This window comes from Lissotriton helveticus, chromosome 2_1, assembly GCF_964261635.1.
Source record: "Lissotriton helveticus chromosome 2_1, aLisHel1.1, whole genome shotgun sequence".
Taxonomy (NCBI): domain Eukaryota; kingdom Metazoa; phylum Chordata; class Amphibia; order Caudata; family Salamandridae; genus Lissotriton; species Lissotriton helveticus.
In genome coordinates this window covers 969,267,476-969,292,881 of record NC_136059.1, presented here as the reverse complement: position 1 = coordinate 969,292,881, position 25,406 = coordinate 969,267,476, and the positions used below count along the sequence as shown (strand labels likewise).

The 25,406-nt window shown below is 43.9% G+C and overlaps 1 protein-coding gene across 1 annotated transcript in view; it reads left to right on the top strand.

The window, feature by feature from the left end:
- Window positions 1-25,406, top strand: part of VLDLR (very low density lipoprotein receptor) — a 205,354-nt gene that overhangs the window by 156,855 nt on the left and 23,093 nt on the right. The window contains exons 12-14 of the mRNA XM_078675719.1: window positions 1,014-1,132; window positions 9,752-9,891; window positions 19,698-19,839. Of these exons, the coding sequence (XP_078531845.1) occupies window positions 1,014-1,132; window positions 9,752-9,891; window positions 19,698-19,839 (401 nt within the window). The remainder of the gene's footprint in view (window positions 1-1,013; window positions 1,133-9,751; window positions 9,892-19,697; window positions 19,840-25,406) is intronic.

Below are 25,406 nucleotides of genomic sequence, written 5' to 3'. Positions count from 1 at the left end.
TGCAAATTTGTATGATCAGCTGAATTTTTGTATGTGGTAAATCTCCAAATTAACCAAGGGGCAAATGGAAAATCCTACGAGGAGGGACATTTTTAATGTTTTCATGCTGTAGTTGTTTCACAGGCTTGTAGGTGCCACCATTGAGTTTTTCTTAGTAGATTGACCTCTGCATTTGTCATGTTTATGCTAAATTAACTATGACCTAGTGTTTCGGTAGTTGCTGCTCCCAAGATACAAATAGTGTATAATTAAGCATGCTTTGTCCCTGAATCCTTTGATCTTCAGTTCCTAGAGCCAGTAGGCGGACAACTTCTTAAGTGTGTGTGCGTGTTTGGTAAAAGAATGGACCGCACTCTGATTCAGAACTCTTCACAAATTTATTGTGGTTTTAAACCGAAAACAGGACGCGTTTCGGCATCGTGCCTTTTTTATATAATTTCTCTAGTTGGTAGGGATACTAGCTTTCACTTCAGTGTTTTATTGCCACTTCAAGCCTGTTTCTAAAACCTCACTTTTAATGTGGCTTCTTTATGTTCACCCAGTAGTTTGTCACATGGTGTAATCCTGCCATCAAATGAATTGGATAGTATTTTTCCTGGGGGTAGTTATGAACATGGAGCAACAGAGCATCCTCTGCTACAGAAACGTGATAAAATAGCCAAACCTGCCCTAGGCCTCAGCACCTCAGATGTGGAGAAACTGCTGAAGACTAAAGACCTGCACTCCGATCAGTCTGGTTATATATAGGCGTTTTTGCGACCAGAGTCTGCTGTTGAAAATGGGCATTCCCATTTTACCGAAGCTTTGCTGTATGCTTTTCTGGTTTGCACAGGTTATAGATGGCAGACTTCCTTTTGTAGTAAATCTGATCAAATAGTAAAAAATGCGTGGAGCCTTTGTGTGCTTGTGGGTGATATATCTTATGTGTTCTATTGTTTCCTTACTATAAGATTTTATCTTTCATGCTAATCATTAGTTTCAGATTTAATTAAGGTATCTCTTGATGCTTTCAGGTTTATTTATTGGTCGGACTGGGGAGAGCCAGCCAGAATTGAAAAAGCTGGAATGAATGGCATCGACAGGCAAAAGTTGGTGACCACAGATATTCAGTGGCCAAGTGGAATTGCACTAGGTATGATTTAATATTTTTACAGCATAGGCATAGCCATGTGAGCAGTGGCATGCGTTACATATTACAGAATATTTACTTTAAAAATAACACCATATTTATGGCAACTAGTAAGTGTATTGGAGGAGGAAGTAGGTGGTTATGACAGTGCTTCAAAAGATGAGGCTTTGGGGCCTTTTGGAAGGCAGGAATTCAGGTGCACTTTTTTCTTCAAGCAGGATATTACAGTTCCTGTATTTTTTTTGGGGGGGGGGGGGGGGGTTGCGGGGTGCTAATGGGTTTTGCCTTGTGCTATCTCTAGGTAGATATTTGATATGTCCCTTTAAAATACGTTTTTCTTCTAGGGCCAAAGAGTAGTGATAACAAATCCGCACTCTTTGCCAGATGCATACACTTGGACTAATTCCCTTGCATACCTCGTAACAACTTATTTTTAACAATTGTTTTACAAGGATTGAAGAGCTTCCCTCCTTTAATGGACTTATTTTTTATTTGTGCAACTTGTCTTTTGCACAAGATTACATTTACGATGTTCATAACGAATATAGAAAAATGTAGAAAAGAGGGACAAAGAATCAAAGAGCGTAGAAAAGGAACAAGAGAAATATGCATCCTAAATTTCGTCTTTCCTAAAGGGAAAATAGTTTGGGCATACCCACCCATTTTGGCCAAAGAATCAGTCATTAGTCTGCAAATGTGCGTGTACATGCTTCAGGGTTAGGCATATGATTCTGCAGATGCCTTTCCGGATCTGTAAGCTTATTTTTAGGTTTTTTATTTGCCCCAGCTTTTCTTCAGAAACAGACCCTAAAGAATAGTTACGGTCTCGGAACACTGAGTGGGTAGCATAGCATCTCATCAGTTTCTGGCTGTACTTTGGATGCATGTTCTCACCCTAGGATTTTTCATTGACTTCGGAAAGGGTTGAGGGTGGTATGCTGAGGGAAATTAACCAGAGGCTGGCCAGTTTATCTTTCTACTGCACTATACTTTTATATTCCTTGGGGGTGCGGAGGGGGGGGGGTTAATGTTTTTGATTTTGATTCCTTGCTTAGTCAAGCTTGGGTGTTGCTTAGACCTGATAATACATTCCTTCCCCCCGAATAATGCATAGTTTGATCTAGTTTGCATGGAGAAATGTGCCTTTCGTGCCTTACCACAAGATGGTCTCCATTTGAATGAATGAATGAAATGATCTTTATTCGGATTCTGAAAAATCCATAAAAGTACATACAGAATGAATCTTTTAAAATACGTGAAGACATATACAAAGTTAAAAGTTAAAAATGTTAAAATACATCCCAATAAGACATGAGCAGCATATATGGCAAAAAGTGCATATTACATAGAATTATACCACAAACAGTTTAGAAAAACATTCATAAATTTCTATATAGTTTGTATTTAAAGTTTAAAGTGCGTTATGCGTCCGAAGACCGTTATGCATGTTCCATACTTGCCCTCGATTTAACACAGGATTTTATGAAGCAGCTTACGGTAAATGTGACATCATCGGTTGGTAGCATTTGCAAAAATTTGAATGCCAATTTAAAATCTCTTAGATTGTATTTTCTGAAAATTGGCAATAGGTAATGATGGATATACAATTTATAGTGGCCACAAAAAATAAAATAATGCAATAAACTTTGTTTCCCACCGACAGAACACTGGCATTCAAGCTCTTCTAGATTTTTGTTATAGCCGAGTGGAAAGCTCAATAAATTTACAATACTGCCATCACGGAACCTGAATAAGAGGCTCCGATTCCATCTACCTATCGGTAATGTCAGATATCTACAGGGTTTGAAGGATTCATTTAAAACAATATTGTTAGTCACAGTTAGTGGAAGATATTTAATAATAGCTGGTTTCATTAATTCAATTCTCAAGCGTTCCTCTTTGTATAACTCATATAGTGCCCGTTTTACAATGTTCTTATGGGCGGGCACAATGGTATTTGGTGAGCTAAACAGGGAACCATGTCCAACACTAATTAGACTATTCTTGACCGCATTTAGCCAAGGTATAAGGTTGGATCGTTCATGAGATAAACAGTCTAAAATTATGCTACGGGTCAAGGAAGCTGCTGGATTTGTCCAGGTTTTTAACCAGAAAAGCGTAGGCCTTGACTTTATGAAATCAGCTATGTATGACAACTTAAGTTCTTGGTGGCAGATAAAGATGGGCGTGCAAGAAATACCACCCAATACCTTCCTACAAAATCTATTTTCCTCTAGCTGCAGAGGCAAGCTATTACAATAGCCCCACACTTCGGATCCGTATGTCCCAGTTGGCAGACATTGGGTACGATAAATATTTAACAATGGGGTAATCACATCTGCCACTCTCGGTTGGCGAAGAGATAGAATTGAATTAATTGATTTGCCAATCTTATTTCTTGCGAGGGCAGTGTGATGCTGCCACGAGCCAGTATTAGAGAATAATAACCCTAAATAGGGGAAGGTACTTGTACATTTTAGTTCATTTTCGCCACTTTTGATTGAAAGGATATTATATCTTTTTAAACCACAATTCATGATAAATGATTTTTTAAAATTGGTATTCAAACCTAAATCAGACATAAAAACAACAAACCCTGTAATTAATGAGCGCAACGCATTTGGGGTACGCCCCATCAATACAGCGTCATCCGCGTAAAGTAAGGTAGTGATAGGGGAACCATTAATAATTGGGACATCCTTAGTGTTCTTACTCAGAGCAGGGCTCAGCCCATTGATATATAAAATAAAAAGTAAAGGGGCGAGTACACAGCCCTGCCGGACTCCTCTTTGGATGGAAATGTCACCAGATAATTCACCTTCGTTGTTAATGCGTACTTTTGCCTTAAGATCCCTGTGTAAATATGAAAGGAAATGTACTAAAGAATCATCTAAACCATATTCCAGCAATTGTGACCATAACCTAGAGCGGTTAACAAAATCAAAAGCGGAACTCAGATCCATGAAACCTAAATAAAGTGGGGACTTTTTAACGATAATATATTTGGCCATGATTAGGTTCAAGTTGAGACACTGCTCAACAGTGCCCACATGGCTTCTAAACCCCAATTGGCTACAGTGTAACACATTATTATCTTCGGCCCAATCCCTTATTCTCTTAAATAATACCCTACCAAGGACTTTTAATGTATTGTCGATCAGCGAAATCGGTCGGTAACAGGCCGGATCGGCCCTGTCACCTTTCTTAAATATTGGTACGATGACGCTGTTCGACCAGGTTTCGGGGATGGAGCTATCGGTCAAATGATTAAATAAGTTACATAATAGGGGGGCCCAAAAGTTAATTTCCGATTTGATCTGGTCGATAGAAAGACCATCAGGGCCAGGGGCTTTATTACTAGCACTATCAGAAATTGCATCCTCCACCTCAGATATTGAGAAGTTCAGTTGATCATAATTGTTTATAGGCAAAATAGAATCTATGCTAGGGGCAGCTATGTTGTAGATTTTGGAGAAGTGCTCCACCCAGTCCTCTCCATTGATGTTACAGTTAATTGGTTGGATGTTAGAACCAAAAGAGCTGAGTGATTTGACTTCTTTCCAGAACCCCGCGGTGTCTTTTAGAGAGACATTCCGTATTAGTAACTCCCAATGGTTAACCACTAAAGCCTCTGTTCTTGTCCGTAGGGCGAGTTTATATTTAGTTCTTAGTTCTCTCACTAGGTTAAAATCCCTAGGGTTTAGTTGTAAGGCCGCCCTCAATTCCCTATTGGCTTTAGAACACGCGGAATCAAACCAGCGTGGGCTGTGGTCTGTGTTGGGCCTAGATGGTTTAGAGGATTCCCTTCTCACTGCCCCACAGAGATTACCAAATGCCCCAATCAACACTTCATCGGTGCTCTCAAAGGACAGACAGATGTCTATTAACACTGGGTGCTTTCTGATTACATTGGCTAGAATAGCTTTGTTGTCCGCCCCTTTCCATATTAGTCCAAGTCTATCAGTAGACAGTACCAGATTTTGTGGGCCACTCTCAACCTTTAATGCAGCCTTTCTTGTCTGAGGATGGTCTAGATGTATTCTTAGCGGATAGTGGTCACTATATGTACTACAAATAACCTCAGCTTTTCTAATTATATTACACAGAGATGGACAAAGAAATACATAATCAATCGTTGAGGCGCAGCCTTGGCCTATATAGGTGGGTGCGAATTTTGTTTCGGCACTAGTACCAGCGATTTCCATGGCGTTCACTAAGTTACGTGAGGCTAATATGTTCTTTAATTCCTCACCATTTTGACACGGAGCACTCGTGCGATACATATGTGCATTAAAATCTCCCCCTATACAAATACCATCATAATGACCATATTTCATACCCTCAACGATATCATCAATAAAACCAAACAAGGACAAAAAATTTCCATTGGGATGATTAACAAAATCATTATTATAAAAATTAATTATACATAAAATCATCCTATTAATGTATTTTACAGCCATAAAACTTTTGCCTGGTGTTGGTATCGTTTTGATTTGTACCCCTGGTTTTATCTTTGACCAAATGGATAGCCCCCCGCTTGGCCGTCCCATAGATGAGGCTAAGGCCTTTGAGTTATAGCAGCAGAAGCCCTCCATTGTAGGGTCAGTTAAACACCAAGTTTCCTGGAGCAACAACAAGTCACAATTAGTTTTCACCCAGTCAAGCCATTCTTTGATTTTCAGTTTGGAGTTAAGACCCGCTATATTCCAACTCACAACGGAAAGTACAGAGTCCGGGGACTTATGATTCGTAGATTGGCCTCTTACAGGATTTCCTATCAGGGAATTTATATCTGTCTGATTTCCGTTGGTGACAGATGATAAGGAAGCAACTGAGTAGGCTGGCTTAATTAGAGATGGTCAGTCCAACATATCCAAACCTGACAGGGGTGCAAATCTGTTAAATGTATTGAAGGGGAAAGCAACTGGCTGGAAATGCATGGCTGGTGGCTGAGGGTGCCTTGGTAGAGGATAAAAATGCATTAAAGGCGGTTGGAATTGCATAGGTGGCTGTCTGTAAAAGTAGCTTAAAGGTAGCATAGTTACAACCGTAGAAATAGCTGAACAGTTACCACTTATATTAAGCAGATGTCTTACAGTTCCTGAATTTTTGAAATTAAGAACTACACAATCTCCATCCTTATCTTTAGGTAATGGTCCAATCCAAGGCACCCTGCGGGCTGATATTATTTCTCTTGATATGTCATATCCGACCCCTTTATGTTTAGTTAGCCAGTCTATACATTTGTTTCGGAGTTGAACCCAGGTTTCCCCCTGATCCTCCCTCAGCACTGGTACTCCTGCCAAAATCAAAACAAATGGGCAGGCATCCGGTGGTAAGTGTAAAGGACGCACCGGCCCTTCGTTTTTGTAGGACTTATTTAACCTTACTTGGGTAGAACCTATGTTATCGTTTGCAGCTGATGTTGTGGCTGTAATAGGTTGGGTAAGGTAGTCATCCTTGCTGGTTACACTTTTGTTAGTAGTGGCCAAAGGGGTGATTTTCCTTGGTGCAGGGGTGGGGATGGTTTTAACAGCCATACTAGGTTTTACACACTTAGCCCCTGCATTAACAGTTCGTGGTTGGGCTGGAGATTGTGTAATGGGCGATAATGATGATGATTCCAGGTTTTTTGTTCCCTTATTCAATACAATGCAAGCAGCCTGTGTTTTTGATGAAAGGGTGTTGCTTAAGGATTCAAGATCCTTTAAAAGACGGTCGGCTCTAATTTGGTCCAGGCTAATAGACCCCTTTCTTTTGGCTTCAACATTTTTGACCAGGTTGTCCAATCTATCCAGTCTTTTAAAAACATTATTAAATTGGTTGATCATAAGTTTCTCTACTCGATTAAAAATAGTGTCTACTATAGTTTCAATAAAGTTCCCATTCTGCTTGGAAAAGTTATTATCTCCCATTAGTGTTGTTTGGGTCCAAACAGTATTACCGTTCCCATCAGGGTGGGTTATGGGTGAAAAAGATGTATTGTCTATATCCATAGAGTCTTTTTCCTCCGTGGGTACAGTTGCCACCCCCAGAGATTTTTGTTTGTTCCACAGGCTTTGGGGAGTAGGCTGACGCTTGTTTGATGAGGGTTGTTTTCTTTTATTAGTACTTTGCTTAATGATGCATCGTTTCCTTTTCCACCCTCCTGGTTTGTTACTGCTGGGCTCCGTAACATCCAGGGTAATGACATCCCCCTGGGAAACAGGTATGCTAATAGGGGTGGTTTCTTTAGACAGAGGTGCCAGTTGGCTAACTGCTGTAGTTCTTAATAGGGCAGAATCTGTAGCTATATATATAACTGTGTTTTCGTCTTCCGATACAGTAGGCACGGCTGCAGGTGGAAGTGGTGGCTTAACCACTGTAATCTCGGGGGTAATATGGGTGTTTCCGGAAGCACTTGGTATGTTGTTAGTCATATAAGGACCCATTGAAAACCTCCTCTCTGTCTCTACAATTTCATTGAACGCGGTTTCAATTAGTGTTTCAAAAGATGTGATCAGGGAGACTGAGGCAGAGGTATCAGCATCCTGGGAAGATATATCAATGTGGGTGTTTATGGTAGTGGAATCACCCATGTTTGCGCTTAAGTATGACACTTACGGTTGAGATGTTCTTAGGGGGGTGGCCCGCCCGTCCCCTGTCGTCCCCGGACGGCCACAGACGGCCCGCCCTCTGCCCGGGCTCCGCCCGGCGACGTCCGCGCGCGTCCGCGACGCGGAGGGAGCTCCTCGATTTTGTGCACCTCCTGGTGCGCGGGACAGGAAGTGGCGGTGGTGTCCGGCCGCTATGGATGCTGGGAACCGTAGTTCCTCCCCTCGGCAGCCAAGATGGTGTGAGGCGCCGTCAACAGGGATCACCAACGGCGTCAGGAGCCCAGCACCCGGCAGCGACAGACACGAAGAAGAAACAGCAGTGCCCAAGGTAAATGCAGACACGCTTCTGCGAAGGTCCCCGCTCCACCGAGGGAGCTCCTCGATTTTGTGCACCTCCTGGTGCGCGGGACAGGAAGTGGCGGTGGTGTCCGGCCGCTATGGATGCTGGGAACCGTAGTTCCTCCCCTCGGCAGCCAAGATGGTGTGAGGCGCCGTCAACAGGGATCACCAACGGCGTCAGGAGCCCAGCACCCGGCAGCGACAGACACGAAGAAGAAACAGCAGTGCCCAAGGTAAATGCAGACACGCTTCTGCGAAGGTCTCCATTTGCTTTTTGCATCTTCCGGCCTTATTTGATGTGACGTTTGGCATCTGGAGTGGATGGAATTGAAGCCAACGTCTTTTTCTAACGCAATAGTACAAAATTCAGCTGACAGGTTAAGGAGCGACTCATGATTAACTTCAGCTGATTTTAACTCTAGGTTATTTTTATTTTTTTGTGCTGCTAATTCTCTCAGAAGATATATTATGGAAAAGTCTTGTGCACAATGCTTACAAACACTGCACTGGAGAGGGCTGCATATAGTGGACGTACTTTAGGAATAGGTTATTAGTGAACTGAGTCTTTACACTTTATTCTAGATTTGATCAGCATCCAGTCTCTCTGAGGTAGGAGTGGAATGTAATTGGAGTGATTGAATAATTTTCGTCAGCTGCCCAAACAATCCTCTATTCACTAGTACGTAGAGGTTTCTTCAGACTACTTCGGAAGACATTGAGAACTTCGTAGCACAATGAGCTATATGATCTTTGTGGGAATATTTGTGCCTTTCTTGGAGCAGCTCATTGATATGAACTGGATGCCTCATTTCTTCTTAAGCAGTGGTAATTACTTTGGGTGCAGCTTTTGTTGCTGCAAAAGAAACGAAGCTTAAATTACATTTGGTAATTGCTAGGTGTCCTAGTGGCTATTGAAATACGATAGTACCACGATTGCCTTTGTATTCATTGGCCCACTAAGTATATAATGAAAAAAGACCACGATTAAAGACAGAAAATCCCCCCGCCCCATAGCAACAACAAAATTACTTGGGTTTGGAATTGGCTCTGGCTCATAGTTCACTGAAAGGATTGCTCCTGAAACCTTGATTGCAATATTAGATGCTGAACTTGAGTGCCTGGTTCCTTAGAATCCAAGAGGAGAAGACTCTGGCCCCCTTTCTGACACTGGACTTAAAGGGAGCGTGATGTTTAGTCAAGTGCTAAACAGAGAATCGAACACTGCTTGGCAAAAACAGAACCGCTAGAAAGAGGTAGATGAGCAGTTTAAGTATAGTATGCATTTTATTGGATTAAATACCCTTGGAAGGCGCGAAATATTTGGGTCAAATGTACTTAAACTGAAAGGTGAGCATTCCGTAGCCTGTGCTAAATTCCTGGGTTGAAGATGCTTCCTGTTATCAATGTGTCCTTTTCATTTATTTCTCAACGCATGCATTTAAGTAGTAGTTTGTCCCTCGTCGAATTGAGATGCCAATTAAAAATAGACGTGTAGTGCGCGTATCCTATTGTAAACTTGAGTTTTGGTGTTGTAGATTCATTAGGGAAGCTGCATCAGAATTGCTTTTTGCTTTACATTGTTTTGTTTTCAGCTCCCATGAATGTCGCATGTGACTCAGTCTTTGCTAATTGGGACAACTGTGGCACAGGTGAATGGCATTAACTGTATTTTTCACCCTTCTAGACCTTGTAAAAAGTCGCCTTTACTGGCTGGATTCCAAGCTACACATGCTGTCCAGTGTGGACTTTAATGGCCAGGATCGCAGAATCGTGCTGAAATCCTTGGCGTTCCTTGCGCACCCTCTGGCTCTTACGATATTTGAGGTAGGTTGTGTTTGTAACCTTTGCATTGTTCTGCTGCTCCAGATGGAATTTACTTAGTACTTAAATTCACAAGTTTGACTGACTTTCTTGTACCATATTTTGGGGGTGCAATCCTGTACCTCCTCTTCATTGTAACAAGTGCAGCTGTGTGGACTTTTCAATCTAATTTCTCATCCAGCTCTTGAATAGCTTTTGATAAAATGCAGGAGTACCTTTTTGAATCACTTAAAGGTGTGCCTACGGCTTTCCTGAGACTAGCAGACGAATGGCTTAATCGCTGATAACCTCCATTCAGACTCGTTCTGGCTGAAAGGCAGCCTTGTGGGAAGACTTGGATTATGAGAATTCCTGTTCCATTTGATGGTCTGCTTTCTGTTCATCTATCCCTTTGCCATTTCCTAGAACTTCTTTTAGTTACTAGTCTATTTTGTTTTCACATCTCTCTGCCCAGCATTAGCCGTTTGCAGCTTAATTTCTCATTCTGCACTTAACCAACTATTTCAAGTGCTGGGGTTGGTGACCGTGTCTTCACCAAAGGTAGCTTGATTATTCAGTGGCCATCTAAGAAGGCTTGCTGTATGAGCGAGTCTGCAAATGGGCTTCCCTCTGCATCAAAGATTGAACTTTGGAGCACATTATTTTGTCTGCTAATGATTGCAGAGCCGGCCAGAACTCCACTAATCACAATCCCCGGAACCACCTGACTGGCACAGCGCAGACTACTAGTAGCCATTGCATGCTCTCAGAAGTGGGTGGGGAATACACAACATACTAAAACTAACAAAAATAAGACACTTGAGCGTTCATGCATGTGGAGATAACCAATATTGGTCATCGATCAAGTCCTTGAACTTAATGAGTAGTTCCCCTTTTTGCTCCCTAAACCCAACTTCCTTAAACTGAAACAACTCATTTACTGATTTGTGCTATTACGCTAAATTGTGGGCTCTTTGGGGTGGTTACTCATTGTAACGACTATCTTTTTGACCAGAATAGAAACAATGGTTAGCTCTTACGAACAGTGGAATCCTCCTTTTGGCTATTCTGAAAAGGTTTTCAGAAACAAAAGCACTCGCCTGCAGCTTCATTTTCAGGGGCTTCTGTTCTAGACCGGCTTCATGGACCAGGCCCTTCAAAATGTCATCCTTCATGCAAGCACTCGGACCTACAGCATTCACTTTTTCTCACATCTAGGGTACAATTCACTGTGTAGGGACAGTTCAACTTCTAGCTGCATTAGTGTTATCAAACTTAAATAATTCTGTGATGTGCGCTTCACATTATCAATGTACCTACTAATGTACCTTCATTCAATTACAATTTTTAGTACATGTACACAATAAAATTTCAAACCGCAAACAATTGGACTGTCCAACTCTTCTCCCCGCACTCTCCCTCCCCACCCCCGTCTCAAAGTTTCAAGAGCAGGGAGTAACTAAATTATACCATAGGCAGCAGTTCCTTCTATTGCATCCTGTAGATCTTTTCAAGTAAAGTAAGGAGCATAACACTCTAATGACTCTGGTTCTTTTCATGATTCAGAAAAGGGGGTGGTGATGGACAGAGCATCTGAGTTAAACAGAACACTCATACCCAGTCAAAAGATCAGGGCTTGATCCATCACCGTTTTCTAGCTCACTGCACCATCCCAGTTCAGAACCTGGCTACATGCAAACTAGTCTGTCCCTGGCCCAGTGCATCATGGGAACAGGGCAGACAAAACTACCAAGCCAATTCTTTACTGGAAAGGAAACAAGCTTCCGGGGACCGGTTTCTGGCATTGCAGCAGTCTTCGGCCCGGCTTTTCTGAATCGTTTTGGCCACCACAAGCGTGGAAGGGTATGCTCGGATGTGAGTCCCTTGCTCACTGCACCATCAGGATTCAAGCCGGGCCGAAGACGGCTGTAATGCCAGAAACCGGTCCCCGGAAGCTTGTTTCCTTTCCAGTAAAGAATTGGCTTGGTAGTTTGGTCTGCCCTGTTCCCATGATGCACTGGGCCAGGGACAGACTAATTTGCATGTAGCCAGGTTCTGAACTGGGATGGTGCAGTGAGCTTAAAAACGGTGATGGATCAAGCCCTGATCTTTTGACTGGGTATGAGTGTTCTGCTTAATTCAGATGCTCTGTCCATCACCACCCCCTTTTCTGAATCATCTGGTTCTTTTCATGTCACAGAAAAACTGACATCCCTGCAACTGACTGAGGCAGACTCCAATCAGTACCTGCATAGGGCAACACCCCCATAGAATTATCTAATGAAAAGCATTGAGAATCCAAAGTATGCACTGTAAGTAGTTTGGTCAGCCAATGGGGCCCCAGAGATTTCTCGTCAGTGTCCCAGCCTGATTGGAGCCCTTCATGGGTTTTTGCGCAGCCCATTCACTCTGTCGTCTAAACCACTTGATGTGCAGCCCTACCCACTGCAGGACCAGCCTTAAAGGAATACCTGCAGGGAAGAAATGAGTAAGAAAATTGATTGTGCACATGGCTGCACACTGTGCATGCCTTTTGCACTTACAAGATTCAATTAGCTTCTTTTAGAAAAGTAGTTAATTTGCTTTAGCACAGCACACAGTCACTAAACCTCTTTCTAGGGGGCTACCTGATGTTGGTTGTAATGGTAATAGAAGGCTGACCCAACAAGAAAAGTTGGCCCTGTGGGTTATTGATGTAAGGAGATGCAAAACTGAGCCAACACGTGCTTATTAGTGTTCCTGCCAGTAGCTTCCGCCCCCCAAACCCAAGACTGACTGATTTGTTAGTATTTTGCAATTGGAAAATGCATATGAAAGGTGCACATCGAATGTGCTGCAGGTTCCAACTTTCTGTCTTGAGGTCCATGACCTTTCCAGTCTGCCAGGTAGTACAACTTGTTGCAGGTTTGTCGCAGGTTTGTCGCAAATCCGTAATGGAGGGAAAATAATGTTCCAAATGACCATGTACCCCAGCTGGAAAAGGGGATGCAGATCATGGTGTTCGGGTTGTACCGATTTAGAGGGATAAATGCAAGATCGGGTGGACTTTAAGTGTGGTAGCTGCAATTGAGCTGCTGCATTATGACACCTTTAAAATGGGAAACCGGTCAATGAAATGGGGCTTTAATTTTTGACGGCCTTTTAGTTGCATATTTTTAGTGGATAACCAGACTTCTTGGCCTACATTATTCAGCGCTAGAAGGCTCAGTCAACTGTTTCTATAAAGCTTTAGTCCGAGTCAAATGTGTAGTAAGTTCTTTCAGTTTTTTTGTATGCTATGACATTAGTTTGCAGATACTTTAGTCAGTGAATTTTTCTGTGAAGGTGTAATCCTGGTACGATAATACAACTGCTTGAAGGAGAAAACCATAAAGGCATTGGCTACATTTGTCAGAACTCTACTAAAACAATCGGATCCAACCATTGATCTAGTTTGGTAACATGGTAATGTAAATACTGTTAAAGATCTGGAGTCCTTCTCTTCGTTTCTGTGGTATACTGAGGACAGTTCGAGTGCAACCTTGTAGTTTACATAAGGCAGACCAAAAGTAAGACAAATTGGGCTCCCCAGTCAGACTGAGGGTAAGCCAGATTACCCAACTATGTGCTGTGATAAGAGTGGCTACCTGAGGAGCCACAGGGATCACCTTAACTGGAACACAATGCCACGTTTTGTTTAATAAACCTACCACTAGAGTCGAGGTGGTAAATCCATGATCCTTTGGAAGGTCTACCAGCGAGTTTAGAATGCCACGGAACAAGGAAGGGGTATCCACATACCCAGGGGTATCCACATACCCACTTGTATGCAATGTTTGAACTGGACTAAAGAACATTTTTTGCAAGGCTTTATGCATTTCCGACAATCAACTCATGGTTTGTCACCAATACTTGTGTTGCAGTAGACAACGTTTTACGCACCCTCTGTCAAGATTTCACCACTGTCAGGGCACCAGTTGAAGGCTTGCTTCTGTAAACCTGCTGCAAGTAGAAAGGTGCAGGTCTCAAGCCTGTGCTTAGGATGTTCATTCAGCCAGTGGCCAATGTCTGCTGTTAATGTGTGGAACTACTTCATTTTTTTCCCCCTAGCCTATCAATACTGTTAGCTAATTCAAATTTTGCGAAAAGCAACGGGGCTCAATCTGTTCACTTTGAGCGGGGTGTAAGGGGATGGGCTGACCATGTTCAACCTGTTCTAAATGTGATGACCAAGGGAAAATCTGCAAAAATAGGGACCAACAAAGTTGTTTTGAAGTGGAGGCCTTTGGAGAGCTCAGAACCTGGAGGCGTCTGTGTTCTGCATATACCGTAATGGGGTTCTTTACCCCCCTAAGTGCAAATCCCTAAAATGTCGTATTAACGGCTAAAAGCTTGTAAAAACAAGCATTTACAATACAATGGTCTCGCCTTTGCAAAAGTTAGAGCTATTGGCATTGTAAAAGACAATTTTTATTTGTGTTGGTTTTGAAAACAGATACATAAATGGCATTGTCATTTAGAATGCCAATAGCTTAATCTCTCGCAAATACCAAACAGAGCATCCGCCTTTCCTTCTGTGAGCAGTAGTTTGTGAGCGGCCGCCCCTTCCTGGCATCCTCCGTGATCAGAAGCACATTGCAACGGCGCAGTTATTGAACTGGGAGCTGGAACGGGCCAGACTTTTTCATCACAGGGCACTTGAACTTTGAAGCAACGGGATGAGTACGGGGGTCTCCGGGGCCGGATTGGTTACCCCTACCCTACTGGGACAACCCTGTCCCTCTACTGGAAGTCGGCATATATTCTGGTTCGTAATCTGGAACCAGCGCAAACACACAAGCCTACACACCACAGGCCCGGGCTGGCTGTCCTTGGCTAGTTCACAGGAAAGCGAACTGAGCTGGTCTTTCCCCGGACGCTCTGCCCAGTGCCAGCAAGCCCCACACTGCACCAAAAGCTAAGCACGGATTGTTTACAAATCCGAAATGAGCACTGTGGAGACCAGAAGCGGCCTCACTGCCCAGGTTGGCCTGGGAAGAGCTATTTGACGGGCATCGTGCTGCTCTGCAAGCCGGGCCTTCCATGTCCGGCTGGCAGCCAGGGCAGAGGTAACGGGCTTCTCGCGCGCTAATTGGCATGATTTACAGGCCAGTAACGGGCGGTGTGGTCGCTGGAAGGGCACGCACCACACCATGCCTCTTGGCATGCTCTACTTCAGCAGCGAAAGGGTGCCCCGTGAGCTGGCCTTATTTCTACCCATCTGTGGTGCTAGCGTCGCTCATGGCGTGTTGTGGGTTGGATTAATGTCATTCGCCATACAGTTGGATTTTCGGATTGTTATGCATTGTGACCAGTTGCGTGGTCTGGACAGTTGGATCATTGGAAATTTAGTTTTGGCCTCCACATGTTAGTTCAGGCGAAAGACTTGCTCATTGGGAAGAGGAACAGTTTGGCCTCTGTATACGTACTTCTGAGACAGCTGACTCGTGCTACCCCAACAGTTAATCGTTCAAGCCTATGCTGACCAGAGGGCACAGACAGAACAGCGCCTTGAAGCCAGGCAGAGAACATAGGCAGCTGCTACTCATTGAATCCATTACTGGTTAGAAATCCAATCTCCTGCCGCCGCAGGGCAGCACGGGTCACTGAAGCCCCTGCTACCAGGAGAGCACAAACCACTACAGCTCACTGAAGCCCTTGCTGTCTAAAGTGCTTTATCGCCTAGAAATCGCTGGCCCCGGCCAGACCGTGCAGGCCCTGCAGCTCCTTGAAGCCTTTGCTACCAGGAGGGCACACATTACAGCTCATTAAAGCCCTGCCTGCGCCTGAATAGATACGTTTTGGTCTGAACCCCCTTCTAGCCCTTATGGCAGAAACAGCACAGGCCTCTGACACTTTAAAGCCACGCTGCCAAGGAAGCAAAGGCTGCACAAAGAGTATAAGATGATGCAGCTCCTTGAAGCCAGGTGCCTAAGCTACACGTTGTCCTGCAGTGCTATGTTCTCTAGAGGACACAGGCCATCTGCGATCTTTGAAGGCCCAGCGGCCTAGTGAGCACCGGTAACAGCAGCTCCTTGAGGCCTGTGCTACTCTGACACCCGTTGCCGCCTTCTAACCTCAGGCCCAATAGCTCATTGAAGCCCCTGCTACCTAGACAGCTTCAGCTTCAGGCTGCCGCATCCCTTTGAAGCTGCTGCCGCTCCAGCTCTTCTACTCCTCCCGCTGCCCTGTGAATAAATGCAGGCCGTGGCAGCACTCTAAGCAGACACTGCCTGCCTACAGAACACAAGGCGCTTGCTGCAGCGCCTTGAAGTCCCCGCTGGCCATATAGACCTCCCAGTCTCGGATGGCTCTACGTCAGACGGCTCAGACCTGTCCATCCCGCCGGGAACCGGAACAAAAGCGCTATAGCTCCTTAAAGCATGTTGCTCGTGGCGCTCCTCCCACTGTGTATCCGGATTCTCGGAGCAGTCAGTTTTTGGCTCGGGAACAGCAAACTGCACCGATAGGGGCAAAGCCTCCTACTGTGGCGAGGGAAGGGGGCAGGCGAAGGCGGGAGAGGGAAGAGGACGGCAGAGAGGGAAAGCGCAGCCTTTAATCTTTTAGCCCCGTCCCTTTCAGACTGGGCGCCCGGACTTCCTGCTGGCATAAAAGGTTCCTTATCTTCTTTATGGGGCCATCTGGACCCATAAAGAAGATAAGAAACCTTTTACTTCAGTAAGTCAAGGAACCCAATCTGAAAAGGATGGGGCTTAAAGAGAATGTCACTAGGACCTCTTCGCCAATGGCTGGCCACCGTTTAGGAGGCCAGCCAATGGAGAAGAGGGGTGGGGCTTAACCTTGCTAGTGATATTCGATCAATTAAATCTCGCCAGCGAGACTGCATGTCTGCGCAGCCATCGCAGGCTGAGACCTAATTAATAGTATAGTTTCTTACTGCTTTCAGGAGTAGGCTACCGGATAGAATTGCCCAGTTCCTATGCCTTTGTTGGAACTGCCCCAACCAACCATGGAGCAGTTCTCTTCTGGGAAGAAGGAAGCGGGGGCTGACCACTTTGTGGCAGAGATTAGTGTACTTTGCCAGGCCAGTGCTCCGTGTTCTGTATGAGGGCAGTGCAATTGGAGACTGTCCGAAAAGACATGGGCATTTAGCAGGGAGGGGGGGGGCATAGAATTACACCATGGGAGAAAGCAAAAAGCACAACCAAGGATGCTTACAATAGCAGAGATGAGCCATAGGAACTAGAAATGAAGGGTACAGAAGGACCCACTTAAATAGCCCAGGTCTCAGTACCCGTCCCAAGTGCTAAGAAGCAAGACCATTGTGACTGGAAAAATTCTGGTGACTTGTCATACGACAGGTTTTCTCCAGGCGCAAACAGCCCAAATTCGTCTGTACATTTCTTTTTAATATCTGAATAATGGCAAAAGCAAATTTAAATGTTTTCTACAAATTTGTTTAATGTTAAGTTGTTGGTAGAGATGCTTTTTCTCTGGTCATTTAGGACAGCAACCAATTGTCGTATTAAACATCCAAGCCATGCTTGACTGTAGTGGATTCCTTACGTATGAAATTGAAGTCCTGTAACCCCGTGACCTCCCGGGGTAGCAACAGCTGGGGATTGGAGAAGTTTACTTTTCCGTGTCAATGCAAGGCTGAAAGCACCTAGTGATTTGACGGCAGATGGCGCCAGAGCATCATAAGTGCAGTATTCTGTTCCTTTTTTTTTCTCTAAAAGGGCATTAGTATATTGATGTGGTTTTCCCGTTCATAATCTGGTTTAACCGGAAATGCTACCTATAACCCATACAGGCCTGAAGTTCACCCCCTGGTAACATTGCTGTCACACTAATTAGGCGTAGCTCTCGTGAATCATGTAACAATCGAGGTCATGACCTGAAAAGAGGGGATGTGTGGCTGGAGGGGAGCTTGGCTTGGAGAATTATTGATCAGTGTCTTTGGAAGAAAAGTTTTAACTTTTTAAAATCCGGAAAGAGGCGGTGGTGCGAAGGTTGAAGCTAGTATGTTCCAAATTCTAGTCCCATTAACTGAGAAGGATTGTGCCAGAAGTCGTTCGCTTTTGAAATTTGGAGGTTAGATCAGTAGATATTCAGCGTTGCATGAAGGTCTGAGCCACCTGATAATTTGAGTTTATTGGCCAGGTAGCGGGCAGTGGGAGGCTTTATGGGTGATGCGAGCAGCCCTATATGTTGCCCTAGCTTCAATGGGAAGCCAGCAACAAAGAGAAATCGGTCTTGGTGTAATATGGTAGTTTCTTTTAGCACTATAGACTAAATGTAACACTGAATGGAGGATGGGGTTTAGAGGAGATGGGTAGGATTTGGGGAGGGGCTTAGGTTCTGATGACCAAGGGAGGCCTACGATGCCGTATTACAGTGCATCAATTGGAGCACACTGGCAGATGTCATCACGATTCTTAAATATTAACTGAGTGAGTGGTCTTGTGCAAGATGAGGCCTGAAGACCACTGGGAACCATCCACAGCAAATACCTGTTACATAAATGACTTTCTTTTGGAATATAGGGTGTACGAGCAGCTCAATGATCATGGTGTCCAGCATAACCAAACTTTTATATTGCTACCAAACATAGTACAGAAATGGTTACTTTATAGATGTTAGGAGTTATGCGTTTTTATGATTTGACTCCTTTCCCTGAGGGAGATACCTGTAGAGTAGAGGGTCGTGGTTACCCATGTGAAATGCTACAATCTTCATTAGCCTCTGTGCGAGGTTACTAAATGCTTACGTCTTTCTGAAAGGAAGACCCCACTACTTGGGTATTTGTGGAGGACTTGCAGCTGAACTGTGGGGTACCCCAAGAACTTATCACCAATGCTCTCTTCCTTTGTGTGTGGCCATTTGGACTCCGCATTTTAATGCATGTTTGTTACACTGACCAGCTGACACCCATATTGCCTTAAGGTATGCTCGAAGGGTGATTAAGAAAATAAGCTGTAAATATTGGGGGGTTTGAATGGCAACGCGGTCATTGCAAATAGCCCAAATAAAAATGTGTGTTATAGCGATTTAGCAAAGAGAACCTTGACTTTCAGTATTGCCCTAAACTGTCCAAACCTCTAGGTATCTCTCCTGTAGGGGACTCGTCTGAAAAATACTTCGGATTCACGATTGATAATTTAAATGTGAACTATACCAAGTGGGGAGTAAGACCGTATAGACTCTAGTCTAAACGGCTTGTTGTAAATCCAGTGGTTATAATCACACTTACGAGGAGAAAGTAGGATTCTGGCAGCATTACCTAAAGCCAGAGCGGCTCTGCTTCAAGGTGTCCTTCATACAGCCACAAGGTTTGTGGCTATTGCCAGAAATGTCCCAATTAACGTCAATACAGATCTACTTGTATTAGTATCCATGGGAGCACGATAATCCTGCAAGGTTGTGCTTCACAAATAAAGCAGCACACATACCACCGCCTTCTTGCTTGCGTAGTAAACTAATACTGGTTGAAGAAAATAAATGCAGATTGAGGAGTAACATTTCGTTGATCCTAGCAATCCCACATTGCTTGAACTGCAAACTAAACATTCTCTTAGCTTCAGTATTCTGGCATGCTGTCCCCAAAGGCTTTTTCTCCTGAGATTGAGTTCTTAGACCTGCTTATATTTAAACGTGCGCTGAAGCAGTTCACATTAATCCAAGGCTGACTTGATGGGTCATTTTCCCAGACCTCACTTTTAAAGCCTCTCTTGACATACTAAATATTGTCTAATGATAAATAATATGCACTTGGTTAGGTCGTGTTTAATACAGAAATAAACATTTGACTTGTAAAAAAATAAACGGTATAACAATCTTATTATTTTCAGGATCGTGTCTTCTGGATTGATGGTGAAAATGAAGCAATTTATGGTGCCAATAAATTTACCGGCCAAGAAATAGCAACGCTAGTTAACAACTTAAATGATGCCCAGGATATTATAGTATATCATGAGCTTATCCAACCTTCAGGTAACTCATTTTGAATTTTAGATGGTGCTATAATTGTGACGTCTGTAAAAAAAGCTTGATTTGAGTGCTACGAAACTCACTCTCCACCTTAAGTATAGTATACAATCCATCACTTGTGTAGCTAATGGCCTTAGAAGGCTAATGCTCACAAACGCTGCCATGATCAGAAATACTGAATCCATTCTGGCTTACTATCTAATGGCAACTAAATGTAATAAAACTAAGTGCTTCATGCCGCAATAACTATCTCATGCATTCCCTCAAACTCTGGCTCAGAGTATGCACTGGTGTAAACATTCTGCGTTTCTTAATTTCTAGTTACTCAGCAGGTGTCCATATTCCAGTGAAACCCGATGGTTTCCATGTAATTATTTGAAAAAGTGATTAACTAAAAGCTGCAGTTGGGACGAGCATTAATTAACAATTTAATTATAAATGAGGGTTTGGCAACTATGTAGTAAGTTTATGGAGGAGAATAGATTTGAAGTTTTCTTTCTAAATTGAGTTTTCTTTCTGCTTTACACCCTATCGAATCGTAATTTTCCTTCACTAATGTCCTTTTCACCCTTATTCCGAGCCCATGGTTAACATCACTTAACATTCCGCTTTTCTTTTTTGCAATGCCATGTTTGCTGCTTTGGTGTGCAATGTACGTAGCCAATTACCCCTAGTACTATTTCTAAATTTGCCCTTATGTGGACCTACTTTTAATTCTCACCTCTCCAGTGACACCATGGGCATGCTCACAGCCCGCTTTAAAAAATGTACTATGCTGATCTTTGACCAAAAGATTTACAAATACAATTGCTAGCACCCTGAAACGTTTTGTTAAAGGGCCTCTCTGTTAGGGGGACAATACTAGATCGAATATTTTTGTAGCTGGAACAAAATAATGCAATGTTAGTTTTTCTTCTGCCAGGAAACTTCTCTTATGCAGGATTTAGACAGCTGCTGCTCAGTAAGTGTGGCGAAGGCTCCGATGCTTGACTTTAACATAGAGGCAACTTCGTTTTTCCCCCCATGATGAATGAATTTGTCTTCTGAGATTTCTGCAATCACTGGGTGGGTGATTTTAGAGGAGAGCCGTGGGTAAATGTCATTCAAATAAATTGATTTCACCAAGCTGTGTTGTAACTTTTTCAACCTTGATGAAGGCTAAATTCGTGGGAGTTAAGTTTCTGTGGGCCCTACCAACCTCGATCGATTTTCTTGTCGAGAGGGTGTGGGGGGGGGGGGGGGGGGCAATTATGTGGCCAGTTCTATAGCGTACTGAAATGAATCCAGGATTTGCAAACGTTCCCTGCAATGTAAAGGACAATCTCTGGGCTGGCGGTCTTGGGCTCGTTGGCAGGGCTAGCAGACTGGGTTTATTGTGTAGGTTTAGGTGCAGATATAACGCATACTGGAGTTTAATGCGTTTTTCAGTCCATAGTTTGGACAAATGTGGTCTTCAGTACCACAACAGCAAATGAGTGCTGTCTGACTTCAAACTCGAAGGAAAATCAGCACCTGATGCTCAGAATGGCATAGGTAGACCTGAACTGGTTAATGCAATTCTATTCTGCCTGCAGAGTTCACGGTTACATTTGTGGTGGGTGAGTAGTTACTGGGGGCCAGCATGCTAGTTGGGCAGCAACAAAGTCTTGAGTGGTTGGTTAACATGGTAAACATTGCAATGTGGCGCAGTACTGAAAACTAAGGGGCTAGGCCTGGTCACTGCAGTAATAATTACCTACTGGAGCAAGCCTTGAGCAGCCTACACTTGGCAGTGGTTTACACCATAGGTTTCTTGAGCGCTTCATCGCACAACCAGTGGCTAAACAAAATTCTGTTTCTCAAAATGGGGACAGCTCTGCTCTCATGGTTATGATCTTTGGCTAGGATTGTGCAATTGCTGCAATATGATTTAGTTAGGTTTCATAATCAGCTGTCCTTTAAAGCATCTTCTGTTTTCAAGCAAAGTAAGACTAGTTCTCCACACAGCAGTCTACATCCTTACAGAGGTCGCTACAATAAAACCTTTGTCCCTCTGATTCCAGTTGTGGGTGGACTACTAAAATTCCGGTCTCAATTTAGGTATGTGCACAGAGCTTCAACTTAAAGTCTCAAGTAAACTTGAATGACTGGCTTGCAGCACCAGAGCATGTTCCTTCACCGCTTTTGTCAGAAAAGGGCATGCAGGGCAGCACACGCCTTATGTTCATAAGATTGCAGTGACTGTACCCTTGGACTGTATTTAAGACTGTTTCTTGCTGGCGTGTTCCTTCCAAAGGAGTGGGAGCAGTACCATGTTGCATCAAAGTATTTGAGCCCGGCCAGACCATAGTGGTGTGAGCACAGAAAGAAATGTGTTGCATGGACCTTTTAAGAAGTGATTGAGGGGGGCGGGGGGTCGTGAGTCGTGAGACTGCCTCATGATTGAATAGTTACAGTATCTGACATCATATATTCAGGCAAAAAGACCAGTATTGTGTGACGTTCTGCTACCACCAGCGAGTGGTCAGGGCCTAGACATAGGGGGCAGTAGTCCATCTTGTTAGAACTGCTCTTTGGATGGACCCAGTCTGTGGCTTACGAACAGCTTGTATCCAGTAACAATTCAATCCAGGAGATTTGCAACAGGAGTCTCTTGTTTATGAGAATTACAGATGTCGAATATAGAAATGAGGGAGAAAGGTGAACCCTGTCGACTGCATCAAAACATGCAACCCAACAATTGAGGGTAAACTGATTATAGTTGAGGAAGAGGGCTCAAGGTAGAATTAATAGTTCTTTTGCGTAAATGGAACCCGCTGGTAGCTAATCAACTTTACAAAATTCAGAAATCCTAGTGTGATCGCAGAAATAAGACCTGCTACCATTTGTCTGAAAAGGGACCGAACTGCAAATTTAATTGAGCATCGGCGTTTTTAACCAAAATGTAAGATTTTTTCTTCCAGAAATTGGTTGTTCAAGATTGGGTGGATAGCTGGTGACAGAGCAGGTCTGTTAGAGCATGGCAGGCTCGGATTGTAATTCTGCAATGTGGAGGGTGTATGGTTACCACTTTTGTAGTGGCAGCAGGAGTTTCAGACCGATGTCTGTAGAGCTTATAAGAAGTGGTCGCTCATAATATGCAAGGCAGACCCTATTAAACTTATCTGCTAGGCTGCCACTACCAGTAGTTACAAATGCCTCCAAAGAGATAATCCTGGCCTGGCTTTTGACAGCAGTGCACCGCCAAGCATCACAGACTTGAAGCTGAACGTTGAACTATAAAATTTGATTGGATGCAAACTTGCTGGATAGATGGACAGAAGTGCTATTTATTGCCTGCAACACTAGAGCATCCTGAACCCCAGCAACATCTCTAGAAGCAAGGGAAGGCTGAATTTGGAGGAAACTGTTTGAGGAAAATGGAAAGCGTTAATCAGAATAGCATTGTTCCAGGTGCCCAGCTTCTGGGTTACGGATTCAAACTGATTCTCCTACATTGGAAATGACAAGCTAAATTTCAGGCAGTATTAAGGCTGGTAAAGTGTTTAATTTGATGCATTGTTTAATCGGTAAGTACCATGCCTGTTAGATGCCACTCCTGGAATGCTATGCCTACCAACTGTTATGCAGTGTAAGACCATACTTTGTCATTGGGCTAAAGGATGGCTTATTGCTGCTTCAGTAGGAGTGCTCTATCTTGGGACTGGTAATCTCTGCCCATTTAAAAGTAGCCCATGGCAAACTTCCTTTTTTACATAAACATTTGCTTCATTGTAGAGCCAGTATTTTTCCGTTCCACCTGTTATGATTTCTGTACAGGCTCTCCGTCGTGATACATTTCCTGTATTCACCCAGCTCAATACTTGCCTCAGTAAGAGGCACTGGAGTTTGTCTTGGTGTCTCTTGAACCCGTTTGTTGCTGGACCTTTTTTGAAGGTTCTGTACATACTGAACAAAGGCCAAAACCTTTCTGCCTGTGGCCAAAGAAATTTCATTAGTCTGTTAGGTGCTAGTTCTGCATTTGACCTAATGACCATTGTAGAGCAATTGACTGGCTCATGGTCGTGTAGACACCAGGATTCTTAGTTCCCCTCTATAGGCAGTGTTACGAACGGATGATATGCTGTAATTTGTTAATCGTGTGTTCTAGTTTGCTGAAGGCCTCAACTACAATACCCTTCCCAACTTCTGCTTCATGATATCAAGAATTACTTGAGGAATGTTTGTTTAAGAGTGCAATTGATAAACATTATACTGACCCTGGAGGCAAAATGCCTGTGGACCATGGCTGACTTCAATTTCTCCAAGCATTCATTCAGACATTGAGATTCCTTTTGTTTTTTTCACTGGACTACTGTTAGAACTGGGATTTCTGGTTTGCTAAGGCTTGCGCCAAAGCCTGGCAGAAACCACCATTCTAGTCTGGGCAAGGGAGTCACACGCCAAGATAACCCCTGCTCACCCCCTTTGGTAGCTTGGCACGAGCAGTCAGGCCTATCTCGGAGGCAATGTGTAAAGCAATTGCGCATGCACACAGCAACGACATCCCAGGCACACTACAAAAACTCCACACAAGGTTATATAAAAATAGCCTTTGTATTCTCAAAACCCATCCGATAGTAATCACACACTATACATTGTGCCTACTGGCACGGCCAATATTGACAAGGGATTTACACAGGACAGGGCCACATGGGCCACTGTCAGGATCAACACTTATCGAAAATTGGTACAAGTAAAAATAGATCATAAACCTACAACCAGTAACCACTGGTAATCCCTGTACTCCACCTCAACCTGTAACATAAACTACATTAATTACATCCTGCGCCAACCTCGTCAGCATAAACGCATTATGCCATCTCTCACTAGTATAAACATGCTAGACCCTACCTTCTAAGTAGAACTCACATTTAAGGGCATAAAGCACAGAGTGAAGTACAATCTCACTAACAAACCTAAGCAACAACCTCCTAATCGACGGTTTTAGAGGTATCCGATACAGGGGGCGCCAAACATACTGTACACAATACATTTCCTAGCACCACATTTAGAGCACATAAATCACATTAGGGCCTTACGCCCTATCCACATACCAGCCCCCCCTGGCCAACTGGCAATCCAAGAAGGGGCTCAAATGCCCTGTGTCCAGAATGTCAGGGCGTGCTGCCAACGCAGCGACAGTCAGGGGTGCGCCATCTGAGCAAACCTAAATGTTGCAGCTGCCCACTACTTGCTGGCCAGCATTGTGGAGGGAAGGCCCAGCCCTATTCAGGTCCCAGGTGCACACCTCCCTCCCATCAACATGCAGATATCTCCGTTCACCACCGGGGCAGACCCATCCTGACTCTTGGAGCCAGGCACGCCAGCTCCAGCCAATCACAAGCCAGGCAGTCAATTCACATTCACTGTACAGACATGCCAACTTCTAGAAGTGGCACTTCCACACTAGACGCAATAAATCCGCGCACATCGCGCAGCATTTAATCATTTCAGAGTTTGCACATACCAAACTCGCCCCTGGTCTCCCCACACATCAGGAACTACCATGGACACACCTATTCCCCATGCACTCCTATGGGAGGGCAGGC